General features: G+C 32.9%; 1 protein-coding gene across 1 annotated transcript in view; it reads right to left on the bottom strand.

Annotated features, from left to right (window-relative positions):
* LOC107653194 (cyclin-dependent kinase-like 5) overlaps positions 1 to 19,214 on the bottom strand; it is a 57,558-nt gene that overhangs the window by 28,463 nt on the left and 9,881 nt on the right. Inside the window, exons 2-3 of the mRNA XM_016439863.1 lie at positions 15,087 to 15,320; positions 6,729 to 6,763 (exon numbers count right to left, since the gene is read on the bottom strand). Coding sequence (XP_016295349.1) covers positions 6,729 to 6,763; positions 15,087 to 15,150 — 99 coding nt within the window. The 5' untranslated portion in view covers positions 15,151 to 15,320. The remainder of the gene's footprint in view (positions 1 to 6,728; positions 6,764 to 15,086; positions 15,321 to 19,214) is intronic.

Below are 19,214 nucleotides of genomic sequence, written 5' to 3' on the forward strand. Positions count from 1 at the left end.
GTCACTTGTCCACAGAATTAGAATTTTCTGTACAGTGAATGGCACGTAGTGCACTATATAGGGGACAGGGAACGATTCAAACAGTGTAAATATGCTTTCCATTGAGGAAAAAAAAGTCTGGTTTCGCACTGTGTCACGCTAACCACCGCACCGCACACACACACTGCTCCGGTCCAGAGACACGATAGCACGGAGCGGATCACATGCACGAGTCGCGCAGACCACTAAATGTATCAGAGCTATTTGAATTCTACACAGAATGCTATATTTTATAGCAATATGGATGAGATTGTGGCTGTCAAATGCGGCTTTACGGAGCTCAACGGCTCTGAACGGCTCTAGCCCAAGCTATGATATAAACGAACGCTATTGGCTATTTTAAAAAGGGGGCGGGGCTGCTTGATATGTCCCGCCCTGTCTTCCTGTTTCAGTTAAAATGACGTCAACACATAGAGTAACGCTGCGTGTTTCTAAGCATTTCAGGCGACCTTTAAGAGAAAAATACTGTAAAATGTGAATGAATGAATGAATGAATGAAATAAGTTCATTTATTTGTGCAAATGAAATGAGATTAATACAAACTCAAATCAGACTGATGAGTGAATTGAAAAATTCTGTTCTTTCTCAGTATTTTGTTTATCAGCACAAATATATAAACATAAATTAAGATGCAATTACTTGAGAAACAAAATGAGATAATTTACTTTACACTTAAAATAAAAAAAACATCTGCCAGTGGAGTCAGAAAAATAAACTTGTGTCCCGTTTATTTTTCTTACTTCATTGTCAGACACGTTTTCTGTAAATAAATAAATAAAAAATAAAATAAATTGATATAATTAAAACAAATAAATAAAAATGTAAATAAATCAATAATAGAATTAATAATTTAATTAATTTGTGCAAATAAAATTAGATTAATCAAATATTTTTAAAAAAAAGTGAATCAAGGCCTGAAAACATAAAAATGTTTTACACTGAATAAAATAAAAAAGGTTTTCTTCAGTATTTTAGTCTTGTTTTCCAGTACAAATTTATTAACATTCTTAAATTAAAATATTTATTTAACTGACCCAGAATTTTTTCTTCTTCTTGCTTTAAGAATAAACTCACTTAATTTTGATCATCGTTTTCAGAAAACAAGACTTAAGACTTGGAAAAAAATACTTAGAAGAAAAATATGAAAATTTTAAATAAAATAAATGTAAAAAAAAAAAATTTTTTTTTCAGTGTATGTATGCAAATATGTAGGTGCATTAAAATGTTTAATGCAAGAGGTAAGATTAAGCAAAATTTAGTACAATTTAGTTAATTTTGTAAAAATGAACTAAACTACACAACAAAGAATGATAAAATGTCAATTAATTAAAATTAAAAGGTAAGAGGAAAAACAGAGAAAATGTGTATTTTAAAAAAAAAAATTTTTTTTATTCTTTTCAGTGTACAGATGCAACTATGCAGGTATGTCAAAATGTTAAATGCAAGAGATAAAATCAAGCAAAACTTTAGTTAAAATGAACACAACAAAGAATTATGTTCTAAAAATAGCAATCGTCTCAGTCTTCAAGAAAAATTATTGATAAAAAAAAACTATTGCAAATATATATTGTTAATGTTAGATAGAAAGCCTTTCATTTTATTTTAATAATTAAAATAAATAATTTAAATAAATTAAAATTAAGGGATCTACTGAAAAGTTATAAATAAATAAATAAATAACATTTACCTAAAAATACACACATTAAGATAAAAATAAATAGCTAATTGAACAAAAATGAAATAAATGAACAACAAAGAATGATGTTTTGGATGGAAAAATAGCAATTGTCACAGTCTTTAAGGCAGTATTCAGGCAACATCAGAAAGCTTGAACTAAACTAAAGCAGGATGTTGAAAACATATGGAGTATGATTTCTTCTGCATGATTATATGGTGATTTCAGTGAGCGGCTGCAGCCTTCAGTGAATCAGTAAGAGTCTCTGTTGAACTAAGAATATACGCTGACCTCTTTTCTCTCTTCTCACTGTGATGCTCAGAGAGCTTTCGAAGAGCACAGACCAGGTGCATTGTGGGAAATGTGAAGCAAAGGCTGAACTTAATTCATGAGCCGTGAAAGACCAGAATATCTACAGAACCGCCAATGGACAAAAACCTACCAACACTGGAACATTTTTAGAGAATGTTTTGTAGTGAACATTGTGTAAAATACACTAGTGGTCACTATTATTATAAGTGAACAACTGCTAATTAATCAAGTGGCAGCAGCTCAATGCACACATTTATAGAAAATATATCCAGTATAATGATAAATCAGGATTATTTCGGCCATCAACCTGCTTTTTTCAAATTCAAATTTTCAAATTCAAATTTTCAAATTCAGGTCTGTGGACCACGGGGCTAGAAGACGGCATGAAGGGATTAATTAAAACAAATAAAAAAAATTAAATTAAAAGGTACTGAATCTGCTAAGAAGTTAAAAGAAAAATATTCTAAAATGAAAATAAATTAAGATAAATAATTAAAACAAATTAATTAAAATGTAAATAACATTAAAAGGTACTAAAGGAGCTGCTGAAAAGTTGTGTAAAATGCAAATAAATAAATATACCAAATAAAGTAAATAAAAATAAACAAAGGGCCTGCTGGAAAAGTTAAATGAAAAATAGTAAATAAACATTATAATAAAAATACATATTAAAATTACAACTACAAATTAACAAATTTAAAAAAATTAAAATGTACATAAAAAATAAATACAAAAATTAATAAAGATTAATTAAAAACAATATATATATATATATATTCTTCTGACAGCCATAGTTTATACATCTAAAAGTACTGCTGCTTTAATAGGACTTTTCAGTGCTTTTTTTTTTTTTTTTTTCACAGTATAAAAGGGTCTTTATGCATGAAAATATACATCTATCGATCTTTCTAAAATATACATCTATTTGGGTATCCATGGCATCTGGAAAACTTCTGGTGTCAGTCGTTGAAAAACCAGAAACCCAAACACAAGCAGACAAGATCTGCACACATGGAATCAGAGCCTCAACAAGACCAAAACCAGTCGGATCTCTGCTGACTCGCCATTAGCTGTCAACTCTGTGTAACATGTCAACAATATTCACAAAGAGCTCAGTGCAAATGATTCATAAAGCTCACACGCAGCGAGAGGAAAGATCAGGTGTGATGAAGATGGACGAGATGGACAGCAGTGACGAAGAGCTCTGTTCTGATACGATGATGAAATCAGGCTAATGAAAACCCCTGCCGTCATTATCAGAAGCTCTGAATGATGCTTTGACGAGCCTGTCATCAGTTAACGACAGAAACTTCTGAGTCACAAACCTGACTAATTTAGCAGCTCACAAATCACAACACCTCTTCACGCTGAGCAAAACAACTACTGTATGCATGCAACACTCCTAATGCATTTACAACAAAACACACCCACAATGCAGTGCGCCTGACTTGACCTTCCATTTCTAGTGTGATGAATCAAGAATCACAGAATTGGGGCAAAAATACATTATTTATTTCCTTACTACTTATCTATCTGGACATCACATGCTGTATTAAACATGCAACATCAAGAGGTCATGTGACAACAATACAATATACTACTATTTAAGGAAAAAAAAAAGAAACCAAGAAAGAAACAAATTTGATTTAACACTTGATTAAAATAGTATATATATATATATATATATTTATACAATTTATTAGGATATACTACAGTAAGTATAACACTTACTGCAGGCTAAGTGTTTTAAACCGAACGCATGCATGTAATGCACTGGCGAGTGTGTGTGTGTGTGTGTGTGTGTGTGTGTGTGTGTGCTCTTCTGCACCTGGCTATTGAGATGAAAGCAACAGTGTCAGAATAAAGGCCTGTGGCTGGAATCATCAGCTTTATAATCCAGACTGACTGTGATCTACTGCCAGCACAGCTGCACCCAACAACAACACACACACACACACACACACACACACACACACACACTGATATATGTGGTTTATGGGGACTCTCCATAGGCAAAATGTTTTTTATACTGTACAAACTGTATATTCTATCCCCTAACCCTACACCTACACCTAGAAGACTGACCGTAGAAGACGGCCGTTTTCACTAACTGTTATAGCGTCTCTTGCGGCAACACTAAAAATGCACATACTGATATATTTAAATGCAAACGTGAAATCATGCACATCTACAACAGCAAGTTCACATATTTGTATATGTAGTATGTTTCGATCTTATTTGTGCCATCTGCAGATCTGAGGACAATTCTGATTTAGTGAATTGATTTTTATGCAAGCAATAGATCAATTGCAAATATTTCATTATATTATAGCAGATTTTGCCTTATGGATACAAGTGATTCGATCAGATGGAAAGGCATGGTGAAGACCTGAAATAATCTAATTAAGCATAACATAATCAATTATTACAATAATAATCAATAAATTATACAATAAATAATGTATTTAATCAATATTAATACAATAAATAATGTCATATAAATGCAAAACAATGCAAAGTACAATTTTAAAATACATACATAAATACAAATGAAACTAAATAAATTCATTAGTTCAAAATAAAACATTGATAAAATAAAATTGTATTAATTAAAATAAACTAAATAAAATGAATAAAAAATATAAATAAAAACAAATTAATTTTGTTCTAAAAGTGGCAATAATACTATGCATACGCTTAAGTTTAGTTTGAAGCAATTATTAAAATAATAATATTAATAATTATACATATATATAAATATACATAAATGTAACAATTAATAAAATTAGTATTAACATAATCAATAATAATACAAAAAAATAATATGCAATGCGTAATGCAAAGTGATAAATATAAAATAAATATATTTAAAATAAAATAATAAATATGCAATTTAACTAACTAAAAGTTATTTAATTTAAATAAAAATGACTAAAATATATATGACTGGAATGATTGAAATAGATAAGAAATTAATACATTTGACTAATATATTAATGAAAATGGTGACTGGGAAGTTTTGTTCAATGCACATGTAAACAAATATGCGAGTCGGTTTGCAGCGTTTAGGGTTCATATAAACACAACTTTGAGAATCGGACGTCAGACTGGATTCCTGTCTTTGATGAAAATGAGTGCATGTAAACATGTCTACAGTCAGACGATTTCTCTGCATACTACAACAGCACGCTCAAATGTGAGTGAAGAGCATCAGATCAGTGAGTGAACATGACCGTGCGCGGCAGATGAGAGCAGCAGTGTTTGGGTCAGAGACCGAGACTGAGAGCTGTGAACAGAACGCCGCAGAGAGACCATCTGTCTGACGGCCGCGGGGCACTACGACCAGCACCGCTCATGACCGGAGGAGATATTAATAGATAAACTCACCATATGTCACATCACGACACTTTCTGTTAGCGCTGAACGCAAACCTGTCACTATTCAGACCACGGTAACACAGCAGACTGTAGAGTATGTACTGTACAGAAGAAAAAACGTCAAAAAAAGTATCTTCTGCTCACCTAGGCTGCATTTATTTGATCAAAAATACAGTAAAAATTTTGAAATATTTTTTGAATTGAATCTCTGTTAAACTGTAATTTATTTCTGTGATGCGCAGCTGTATTTTCAGCATCATTACTCCAGTCTTCAGTGTCACATGATCTTCAGAAATCATAATAATATGCTGATTTGCTGCTCAAGAAACATTTCTGATTATTATCAATGTTGAAAACAGTTGTGCTGCACAATATTTTTGAGGAAACCGTGATACATTTTAATTTTCAGGATTATTTGATGAACAGAATGTTCAAAATAACAGCATTTATTTACATTAAAAATGTTTTTACTGTTGTTTTTGATCAATTTAATGCATCCTTGCTGAATAAAAGTATATATTAAAAAAAAATCTTAATGACCCAAACTTTTAGTTCAAAAGAACAGCATTTATTTGAAATAGAATTATAAAATTATATGTAAAATTATAAATTTCTTTAATGTGACTTTGATGAATAAAAGTATTAATTCCTTTAAAATACAATATATCTTATTGACCAAAACCTTTATCTTTAGACAAATTTACACATATATATATATATATATATATATATATATATATAATAAAAAATATTTAAATATTTTAAATTGTATTTGTTTACTCCGTATTGTTTTAAACATAAAACATTTTAACATTTTTGTTACATTCATGGGAAAGAAAAAAATTAATTCATGATATATTGTCTGAAAACAATAAATTTTGCAAATGCAACAAATGCAATTTTGCTTGAAGTAAATGCTTTTTTTTTTGTGCGTTTTAAGGAAGTGTGCTAATTATAAAAAAATGTATATGTGAAACAATATGCATTAGGGAACGGTAAACGTTTCAACATTATATGTCACATAAGCTCTCTACGTTATGAGTGCATTGCATTATGGGATACGTTGCATATTTTGCACATTTTTGCAATGCACATTTCCGTGCATACAGAGTTTGCTTTGTGTTATACTATATGTGTATAATTTGCGACGCGTGCATACTGCACGCTACTTTCTTTCAAAATTAATAATTAGTATGGACTTATATGCTTTCCAGGCCCCACTTTTTCTGAACACACACGATTTTTAAGCCATGCAGGCTGCAAAAGAGATGACTAGTGCTTTGTGGGTTTAAAAACGACATGAACTTGTGTGTCTGAGCTCTTACCTTGTGTCTGCACTTCAGGACGACACCGTAAGCTCCTGCCAGAGAAACACAGAGAAACAAACAGGTTTTACTCAAACGTTCACCCAGCTCCACCTGTCTTTGTGAACACGACTCTCAGCAGATGCCAAAACCCTGAGCGTTTTGTGGCTGATGAATGAAGCGAGTGAAGGCGAGGCCGTCACCTAAGCACACAGACGTGACCGAGACAGAGAAACGTTCAGGGAACTGTAAGAACATCCCGTTTTCGGCTTGAGACCTGTGGGACACGAGCACAGCCAACGTGTTTGTTTAATCAGCGGAATTCATTAGAAATCTCATACGAGCGCGTTGAGCCCAAACAATCTGCAAGCTGGCGCTCAGGTGTCTGTAAACGCGAGTGTTTTTGATGGAAGAGTCTGTGCGTCGTGCATTCGCTCCGGTTTTGGCACCACGGATCATATCTGTGGCACAAATCGACTGTCCCGCAGGAGACGCAGAGCTGAGCTCATCCCAAACTCCCAGCCAACAGATCCGGGCCCACATCACGTCACGTTCACCACAACCTGCTCGATGTGAAGAGATACACAGCGGCTTACAGTGTACATTAGAGCTGCTTTGTGATGGACAGAATCATAATCATGATTATTTTGGTCATTGCTGAGTTGACGATTATTAATCATTGACTCGTTCACGCATCGTGCATTTAATTAACTTTTTTTTTAAATGTTAAAAAAATAAATAAAAAAATAAATCTTAATGACCCCAAACTTTTGTTTGCACATGTAGCCTATATATATATATATATATATATAGATTTGTACATATTATATCTTCACATTGTTTATGCATTATATCTTATCATATATATATATATATATATAAGATCAAATCAAAATGAATAATAATCACTTCCACCTACTGAAAACTACTAAATACTGAATTAAGGACCAATTAAATAAAACAATACATAAAGGACCAATTAAGAGCACGTCACTAAAACTATTAAAAATCATTTTCATTAAATGAAAATGACATAAAATAACTATAAAAATATGTATCGCATAAAAAACTTAAACCTAAACACAAATGAGAAATGCTGACAACTAACGCAAATAAAAGAAGGTTGATAAGTTAAAGACGACAAATTACTAAAACAAACTAAAATACAACAAAAAATAATGTAAAGCTAGGCAGAAATATTTTGTGAAAAATAATGAAAAATGACAAAAACACTAAAATGTTAAAAAAACAAATTAAAACTGAAAATATAAAAATAAAAGCTAATAAATATTAATAAATACTATAATAGTATATAAACAATACTAAAATAACTCTGGATGACACTGGGGTTTTATTATTTGAAAAATGAAAGAACAAAGAGTCAGAAAGAAGCTAAAAGAGGCAAACAGTCGTGAAAGTCTGAAATAAATATGCAAACAAATTCACTTTAAACATAGACAGATTCTTCCAGACAGGCGCTGGTTTGAATGCAGACAGATTTCAAGGCAGAACAGAAGAACATTTTGATGGAGAGGAGAAATCTGGATTAACTGAAGAACTCAAAGCTTTAGCTTGATTTTTTCCCCCAAAAAAGATGATTCATATGATTAACGATGATGGACTCACTGATTCATATTCTGAGATAAGAAGACGTTAAGATTTGATTATTTCACTGTCATGAATAATGAAAAGAGAAAGACGTTTAAGATGGATCGGGATAGCTTTTACTGCAGGAGACCATGAGAGAGAAAAATCAGACATTAATGCGCTTTAATATCTTAATTAGACAGCAATATGGAGATTTATGAAGTACCCTATTATTATTATTATTATTATCTACAACTAAAACTAAAACTGTTCAAATCATTTTGACTTAATTGAAATGTAGGTGAAATAAAATAAAAAATACATATCAGATGAAAAACTTACTAAAAAGCACTAAAATTGCTAACCAGAAATAAATAAAAAAACTAAAACTGAAATAAAAATAAATAAATCTCCATATAAAATGGCAAAAGCAGATAAAATTACTAACATTTTAACTGAAACTAACAATGAAAACTGAAATGATATAAAATTCATTTAAAGCTACTTCAAAATACCAAAAAATATAAAAGCATATGAATAATACTACAAAATAAAACATGATATTTTAGTATTATTTATATACTATTATAGTATTTTTACTTTTATTTCATTAATATTTTTATTTAGTTAATTTTACCAATTTTAGTACAACTTAAACTTATTTTACTTCATTTCATTTAGATGCAAGTTTTTAATCTAATATTTATTACCTAATATTAATTATTAATATTCTTATTTTAGCTTTATTTCAATTAACAAAAACAATTCTTAATAGTTTTTTTTCCTCTGGAGTTTCAGTAGAGATCTCAACAATGTCTCAGATCTGCTCACGATACCCACAATAAAAAGTCAGAGATCTCAAGATGATTTTATAATTAACCGGACTATTTTTATTTCTCTAACTCTGCAAACAAAGCTGATACTTAAAACATAACTGAGCTGCTGAGCTTGAAAAGAGCAATAAACTCTTCCTCTGGGATCATTTGAATCCTTTGTTTCTCTGAGTCACATTATTTATCCTCTACTTCACAAATGCGATGACATCAGCTGCACTGATGCAAAAGGAGAGGAACACACACACACACACACTCGCGCTGTGAGCATCCTGTGGTGAGACGGCCTGCGTGATGCACATGATCGGCCAGCATCTCCTGAACTCACTGTGTGATAAAGACGTGATGCTGGTAAACTACGCTGAAACCGCCACAGGAGTCTGCCATGTGACTGCTAAACCCCGCCCACTCCTCTGCCTCAGCCAATCAGGAGGAGAGCCACACACGCCTCGACCAATCCGCTGAGGACAGATGATGCGTCCTGCGAGTGTATGACAAGGCAGTGATTCTCCAGACTCGTGTGAAACAGGCTAATCTTCACGACGTGTGTAGCTTAACCTGCTTTTTCCAGAGCCGGAATAGAAAAAAAGAAGAAAAACGAGGCCATAAAGGTGGAACTATGTGACCTGTTTTTACAGGAGCAACAGTCACAGAGACTTCCTCAGCATTTGTTTTCGATTTTTCCTGAATAAGGAGAACATTCAATGAGGACTCAGTGTGAAAATCACTAATAGGCCAAAAGCTTTCTTGAAGTCTTCCTGTGATGTTCATACACGTTTGGAAGTCATAATTATGATCATATTTTGGACAGTTAAACTGGGCACTTTCATGTAAATATGGCAAAATGTGACCCTGGACCACAAAACCAGTCATAAGGGTCAATTTTTAGTACAATATAGTATAGTACAGTGCAGTGTAGTACAGTACAGTACAGTACCGTGCAGTGCAGTACAGTACAGTACCGTGCAGTGCAGTATAGTATAGTATAGTACAGTACAGTATAGTACAATATAGTACAGTACAGTACCGTGCAGTGCAGTATAGTATAGTACAGTACAGTACAGTATAGTACAATATAGTATAGTACAGTGCAGTATAGTACAGTACAGTACCGTGCAGTGCAGTGCAGTATAGTACAGTACAGTGCAGTGCAGTATAGTATAGTACAGTACAGTACAGTGCAGTACAGTACAGTGCAGTGCAGTGCAGTGCAGTATAGTATAGTATAGTATAGTACAGTACAGTATAGTATAGTATAGTATAGTTAGTACAGTACAGTACAGTACAGTACAGTATAGTATAGTACAGTACAGTACAGTATAGTATCGTACAGTACAATACAGTACAGTACAGTATAGTATAGTATAGTATAGTATAGTATATCAATGATACTAAAATAACACTAATTGGAACAACATGAGGGTGTAAATGGGAATAAATATTGTTTGGGTGAAATGTCCTTTTAAAAATAATGCATTGGGCGATAGATGTGTAGAAGTTTGTGAATGACAGACATTTCAGTTCCATGTGGGCCTGATTATAATCAAAACCAATTAACTTCCATCACGCTCCTCTGAAAACCCAGACTTTCCCTCTTAGGACATTCATGTGCACTCATCTCGTAAACACCATCATTCGAAGATCACCTGAAGGCAGAAATATACTGGCATGTCTCAACCAAATCAACTGGCTTTCAATTAGCATTGAGCGGCGAGAGGATAAGCAAAGAAGTCAGGATGGGAACGGAAGAATATGAGAGAGGAGAGCACAGCCGAGAGGAGATTAAACTACTGATGGCCAACAGAGAGAAACTGATCTACTGACAGCAGAACACACATCTGAGAGCATCAGTTAATACACTACCATTGTTTATACACTATTTTGTGTTCATCTGGATTATATTACACAATGACCTTTATAATTATCATCTCTCTCCTGAACCGTGGGCCACTTTCCGTCTGAAACGGATTAGCTGGAGTCACAGATCAACAAAAATCCCCTAATAAAGATCATTATTTATTTACCAAATACCTTAAGACCTTGTGAGTGAATCTTAAGGTAAAATATAAAAAAGATATATGTTATAGTTATCACCATGTTTCCCCAGCTGATCGATTACATCAAGAAATGCAAACATTTTTTTTGTATTGTAAGTATTCTGAAATGTTATAAGTAAATATGCGCTAATTTGCATACATTTCCAGAAAATAAATCTGAACACTGGATAAAGCCAGGTTCAAAATTTCTGTTTGATTTTGTTGACAAATTAGAGTTAAAGGTTTTTACTGAAGGGATTTTGTATTGCTCTTTTTATCAGTCCATAAATCAGAAAATACTGTCAACAGCCAGAAGAAAATCCATTTCCACCATGCTGTTATGAATAAAATGTTATAGAAATCAGTCTGAATGAAATATGAACAAACTGCACAGTAAAAACCTTCAGAATATAGAGAGGAATAAAACTGCTAAGTTTGGTGTTTGTAAGTGCTTCTGAAGTGGAGAAAAAACTTTTAAAGGTATGGATTGTAATTGAAATCTAAAGACGCAAATAGATCAAATACAATAAAATAAACACTTACATGTGTATTTTGGATGTTTTTTCCCACTAGTCTGCAAAAATATTCTGTTTTCACTAAAATGCCAATGAAATTAGACAGAAAGTATGAAAGAAATAGTAAATGATGATAATACAGAAAAAATTACCATGTTTGTAGGAGTAAAATGTTATATAAATCAATTTGAATGATATATGAACAAACTCCTCAGTAAAAACCTTCAGAATATAAATAGGAATAAAACTGAGTTTGGTGTATGTAAGTGCTGCTGAAGTGGAGAAGAAAACTTTTAAAGATATGTATTGTAATTGAAATCTACAGACGCAAATAGATAAAGTGTAATATAACAAACACTTAAATCTGTATTTTGGATGTTTCCTTTCCATTAGTCAGAAACAACACTTTATCAGCCCAAATAGTGCACAATCTTAAAAGTGACCAATGCATGTTTTTGCCTATTTTATGATGACAGATTTTTGGCAATGTGACATTATTTTCACACCCCAAAATTGCATTATTGCAATGCAAAAAATATCTGTAAGATAAGATAAACTTGGACAAATTCTCATTAACATGAGCTAATAAAACAGCATCATAAAAATAATTAGCAAAATGTTGTTTAATTTTCAGAAAGCCACATTTCAGGACAAATTAACTTCCTAAAAGTATTGAATATCAGCTACGCACTTACAATTTTACTTAACAGTTTATTTAATAAATCAATATATCAATAGTTTAAACAGAATTGGTAGAATTAGGGGTCATTTACACACAACACGTTTTTGCATTCAACTGCACTGTTTTTCCATCATTTTTCTATGTAAATACATGTTAGATGGATGTCTTTGAACGCTGAACCCACGTCTCGCATCTTTTGCAGCATCTTGCGCATGACTAAAAATTCTAAAAATGCATGTTAAAAGATGGCAAATTTTCTCTACACCTTGTGGTTTTTTACCTATTAAACTCCCCTGCGTCTCATGTTTTCAATTTAAATTTTTTAAAGTTTTCAGGTTGCCGTTACTCTCACATCTTATAATTTAGTTATTGTTGGTTTCATGAAATGCAAATTACACATAAAAGTTAATTAATTAATTTTTGTTTTAAAATATTTTTATTACAAATTAATGGATGTTGTTTACAAGATCATTTTAACATATCAAAATACAACTGGCATTATATAGTGTAATCGGAATTTCAATTTAAATTTTTTAAAGTTTTCAGGTTGCCCTGTTACTCTCACATCTTATAATTTAGTTATTGTTGGTTTCACAAAATGCAAATTACACATAAAAGTTAATTAATTAATTTTTGTTTTAAAATATTTTTATTACAAATTAATGGATGTTGTTTACAAGATCATTTTAACATATCAAAATACAACTGGCATTATATAGTGTAATCGGAACAACATAATTTTTGCAACCCCAGAGTCCAGATAATTTACAAATGATTCACAAAAATAGTCAAAAATATTAAAAATAGTCCATCCTAGAATTATTTATATTTGTTATTTCAGTGGCATTAAGCCCATTAGCGTCTCATGTTTTTAAAAACGCAAAAATGCTTTCTTTGTGAATGGCCTTTTAATGTGCATCACTGTCATGAAAACAATGTCACAATGCAACAATTGTGACATTGTGACAAAAGTTTTCATTTTCTTTAGGCAATATGTAATTTCTTATTTTGGGGTTCAATATGACCCCGGCTTTACAGTTTTCATGATATTCACCCTTAAGACTCATTGTGAGAAAGCACACATCTTACCCAAGGATCACACCACCAGCCCTCCTCAACACACACACACACACACACACACACACACACACACACACACACTCGCTGTTAGTGGGGCATCAGAGTGTGAGAGATAGATGAAGGGGTAAAAATAACCTGATCCCCTCGAGACTTTTACCACACCCTCATACAAAATGTACAGAGAGATAGAGAGCGAGAGTCTGCAGGTCGACTTCACACACCTCAACACTCACGTCCCTACAATACATTGAATCGCCGGAAGACGTACATTCCAGCACATTCATAAGTCATGACCAAGATCTTTAAAAATGCAACGTTCATGTTAAATATAAAGACCTTGATTGAATATTGCAGAATAGAGACAAAGAGATGCACTACCCATCAAAAGTTTGAGGTCGGTAAGATTTTTTTTTGGACTCTTCTGCTCACCGAGACTGCATTTATTTAATCAAAACACAGTAAGAACAGTAAAATAGTGAAATATTATTACAATTTAAAATAGCTGTTTTCTATGTGAATATATTGTAAACTGTAATTGATTTCTGTGATCAAAGCTGAATTTTCATCATCATTACTGCAGTCTTCAGTGTCACATGATCTTCAGAAATCATTCTAATATGCTGATTTGCTGCTCAAGAAACATTTCTGATTATTATCAATGTTGAGAACAGTTGTGCTGCACAATATTTTTGTGGAAACCGTGATACATTTTATTTTTCAGGATTCACAGATGAATAGAAAGTTCAGAAGAACAGCATTTATTTGAAATATTGTGTAACATTAGAAACTTTATCAATTTAATCTACACTTGCTGAAAAACAGTAATTTCTAAAATAAATAAATAACACTCTTACTGACCCCAAAATTTTGAACAGTACAGTATATGGGTACAATAAAATAAAATGCCTTATTAAATGTATTAAAGACGTATTAAAGAGGTCATTCAATTGCTTTTCAGTCAGAACTACTCGATGAGGTACGTAATGTAAAATAAATATCGACAAGCAGAACAGTATATTCTTCTTTGTACACAAATTTCCACTTAAAAACATACTGACACCGCTGTGCAATTTTGAGTTTTCTTCCATGCCAGGATATTATTCTGCCAAAAGAAAAACGCAAGTCACTGCACACTTTGTCAGAATGAAATTACGACCAAAATCAGGTTCCTCAGACTGTGATCGGACAACTTTGACTCAACTTCACTCAGATTCAGAGAAAATAGGAGTGAATTCAATTCCGCTTTCACTGCTCTATTTCAGATAAAGTGCCCATAAAGACTGCATAAAAACAAAACAGTCATGTGTTAATGCATTTGCAATGTCTGACATAAAAAAACAAGACAAAAAATGAATCGTTTTTGCAGCTTAGTCTCAATAAGAGTTCTTTTTGACCTGAGTTTGGCAAGTTCTCATGCTACATCAAACTCTTATTTCAGAAGATCAAGGAAAATTAGATTTTTCATGATGTGACCCCATTAAGTGCTTCAAGAAACAAGGACATAAAAAGCATTTGTGACAAATGATGGAAGAATACAGGAGGAAAAAAGGATTTAGTGCATGAATTGTTCCTTTATCCTGTATTTTCCGCATCATTTCTCAGTTTCACCTGGTTTTTTCAGTCTGGTATGGTCTGCCGGTACTCACCTTCCCCCACAATCCCAAGAACCTCAAACCTGTGCATCACATCACTGGAGGCTGGGTTCCTCATCCAGTCAAACGGCCGCCGGGCGACAGAGGAGGAGCTCACGGGGGCGAGCAGTCATCGTGGTTACGGGCTGGCATGGGGCGGCCTGGTGTGGAATCATGGGAAGGAGCGGATCACTGAGAGCCTTTGAGCATGATGATGTCCGTCACACACACACACACACACACCTGCACCTGAGGAAACACACAAGACACATCATCTAGATGTTTCAATAACAGGGCATTGCTATGCTGTTGCTAAGGTGTTCTGAGTGGTTTCTAGTGCATCGCTATGTGGTTGCTAGAATATCAGATATCTGCCAATGAAAGAAAGAAAGAAAGAAAGAAAGAAATGCCAAAACCTAATACAAAATATCTGTCAAAACTGATAAATAAATATAAATATAAATAAATAAATAATGCCAGAAATGTCAAATATGTGTCAAAACAAACAAATAATTAGATAAATAAATAAAGCTGGAAATGTCAAATACCAGCCAATACTAATCAATCAATCTGCAAATACCAAGTAAAATAAATAAATAAATGAATAAATAAAGCTGGAAATATCAAATATCTGCCAACACCGATAAATAAATGAATAAAAGAATGAATTAATGAATAATAAATAAATAAATATTGCCAGAAATATGAAATATCTGACAATACTAATAAATAAATAAATAAATAATGCCGGAAATATGACATACCTGCCAATACCGACCGAAATACCCGGCAAAACCGATTTGAAATTGCCTTAAAAAATTAAATATTGAATAAATAAAATATTGCCAGAAATATTAAATATCTGCCAATAACGATTAAAATATAAACAATATTGCCAGAAATATCAAATATCTGCCAATAACAATTAAAAAAAGAAAGGGAAAAAAACCAAATATTGGCCAAAATAAATAAATAACTAAATATTGCTGGAAACATCAAATATCTGCCAATGCAGATCAAATCAATCAATTAATAAATAAAATATTGCCAGAAATATCAAATATCAGACTAAATAAATAAATAATAATGAGCGAATGAATGAATATTACCTGAAATATCAAATATTTGCCAATATCGATAAAAAAAAAAACCGATATGGAGTCAATTTACTGTGCGTCTCTAATACAGTTTATACATGACATCATCTGTTTACGGTGGTGCCAGAAAACCAGCATATTTGCTTCAGAAAGGCTCTGCATGGTAAAGGTTCGTCGGTTTTAATTTAGGGCTGGACAACCTGTTTGTCCAAACCATGGAAGGCTAGAAACCATTCTGGTAACCTGTTTGAGCACAATCATTATTTTTGCCAATATATTTGGTGATGAATAAACTGACAAAAAAAGATGATGTGATTTTCCTGGAGCATCTCGTTTCAATCAGATGTCCATGTGGTGTTTCTGGGTGTCAGAACTGCACTACTCACAAACAGATGGATGTCTTTATGTTCAGTCTGCATTTGAGCGTGTTTCCGCTGGCATAGAGTTACTGCATGTCATCACCTTAGACCAAAACGGCAACAAATCAGCGGTGAACTGAGGTCTGGGACTCGCGAGACAGACACGTCACATCACATCAGTGTGATTACACTGACAACACAGATCAGGAAAACAAGCACACTTTCACTAATGTCACACACACAGACGACTGCGTCAACATGACATGACGATCACATTATGATGGGTAGTTCATCTGCGATTGCTTCATTTTGCGTCTGTCCTGAGCCAAACGAACGAAAGAGTAGAAGAGACTCAGGAGGTGAAATACTCATTTTTATATAGATGGATTTTATTTTTATTTTTATTTAGATGGATTATAATGATTTTCTAATAAGCTTGAAATATCAAATATTTGCCAATATTGATTAAAATAAATCAATAAATATCCCCCAAAATATAAAATATCTGCAAATACCAAATAAATAAATAAATAAATAACCCCAAAATTTAAAATATCTGTCCATACAGATTAAAAACATTTATTAATTAATATTGCCAAAATATGAAATATCTGCCAAACACATTAAAGAATAATTCTTGCACAAAATGTGAAATAGCTGACAATACCAAATAAATAAATAAATACCACACAAATTGTGAAATACCAATACTGATTAAAAAATAATTAATTAAATATTGTCAGAAATATCATATATCTGCCAAAACATTAAAATCAGTAAATGATCAATAAATACATAAATATTGCCCAAAATATCTGAAGCTTAAAAAATTTAAATAAATAAATAAATAATCACCCAAAATAAGAAATATCTGTCAGTACAGATTAAAAAACAAATAAATGTTGCCCAAAGTATTAAATATATGCCAATACAACTTAAAAAATAATTAAATAAATAAACAAATAAATAAATAAATATCGCCAGAAATATCAAATATCTGCAAATACCGATAAGTAAATGAATAAATAAATTAATATAATTTTTTTTTTTTATCATATCAGGAGGTGAAATAATCATTTTGATTTCTCATAATTTAGATTTAGCTCCATTATAATAATTTTCTAATTCAGAATATGAATGAACCTGTTTGGAGAATTTGACAAATGAAAATGTAACATTTTAGGTTTAATATATTTTATTAGTCTTAAGTTTTACTTCAGTTTTAGTTTTTATTTCCATCAAGTAAGTAATTATATTGCTTCATCTTATTTCTGTTGAACATTATCCATTTAATAAAGTTTATTCAATAAGTTCTCAAGGACTAATATTTATTTTTTTTTTTTTTTTACAGCCAAAGTAAGTTCAAGAAATGGATTTCCGTCTTCGTGACCCTTGATGAAGCTCTCTGAGAGAGTGAATGCCGCGGCTCAGAGCTCGACGCAGATCCTCCCGTCACATCCCGTCTCCAAGAGTGCATCGTGCACAGACAAATGAACAATAAAAATGCCAAAGCTGCCTGATTTTTTTACTGTGTATGAGCTCTGAACTCGGACTAATTCAATCAAGCCTCTCTGAAAAGAGCTAAAATACAGCAGTCAGTCTATAAATGTCAGAAATAGCAGACCAGCAAACGCTTGGGCTGAAGAAAATTGCAGTTTTGCAGCACAAACGCTTTCGGCTGTGAGTCTGCCACAGATTTGGTTAAGAATGGCGAGAGGTTTCTGAGCGGACATCAAAAACGGGGGGTTCAAAGGAGATTTGAGTGTGACGTTCGGCCGGTCAGGCAGCCTGTTACTGCTCACGAAGCTAGAAACAAACGAATCTTCTTTGAGGTGTTCTGGTTTTAAAGCACATCTGACTGGACGACACCGACTGAAACACATCTAAACTCACTGTGTGTTTCTGGGTTCAGTCCCACAGAATGAGAACACGTAAGGAGGACGAGGGGGAAAAATGACAGAGAGACGACTATAAACGCCTTCAGAAGAGAAAACAATGACCGGCCTTCTGAAATCATTTGCATTTCTGCTTGTTTTCAGAGATTTTTGTAATTCCTGAAAAGGCTATGCTTTGTCCAACTGACACTGCGTTTCTTTATTTGTGTGAAAGTGTTTGTCTTTTCCGATCAGACTTGAGAACAGTTCATTTTACTTGCTTATTACACTTGTATTTTAAAGCTCAACTGCGTCTTTTCAGTTTTAAATAAGGGGTTTCAAACAGGTTTCCCGAACACTCCCCACATCTGCCATTGTTTAGCCAAACAGACAGTCCTGCCCCAAACTCGTGCCATTGGTCGAGTCAATAAGGGCCATCCAAGATTAGGATGAGTTTGTTTCTTCATCAGATTTGGAGAAATGTAGCATTGCATCAGTGTCTCAGCAATGGATGCTCTGCAGTGAATGGGTGCCGTCAGAATGAGAGTCTGATAAAAACATCACAATAATCCACAAGTAATCCACAGCACTCCAGTCCATCAGTTAACATCTGGAGACGACAAAAGCTGAAACAAATCCAGCATTAAGACGTTTTTAACTTCAAATTGTTTCTTCCAGCCAAAAATGAGTCCATAATTCATAATAAAAAGTCCAGTGAAAAAGTTTTCCTGTTGTCTCTCACATCAAAATCCAGCCACATATTTGTTTAGAGCTGTTTAAACGGTGCTTGATCTGTGCAGATTTCTCTCCTGA

The sequence above is a fragment of the Sinocyclocheilus anshuiensis genome, unplaced genomic scaffold (assembly GCF_001515605.1).
Source record: "Sinocyclocheilus anshuiensis isolate Anshui unplaced genomic scaffold, SAMN03320099.WGS_v1.1 scaffold143, whole genome shotgun sequence".
Taxonomy (NCBI): Eukaryota; Metazoa; Chordata; class Actinopteri; order Cypriniformes; family Cyprinidae; genus Sinocyclocheilus; species Sinocyclocheilus anshuiensis.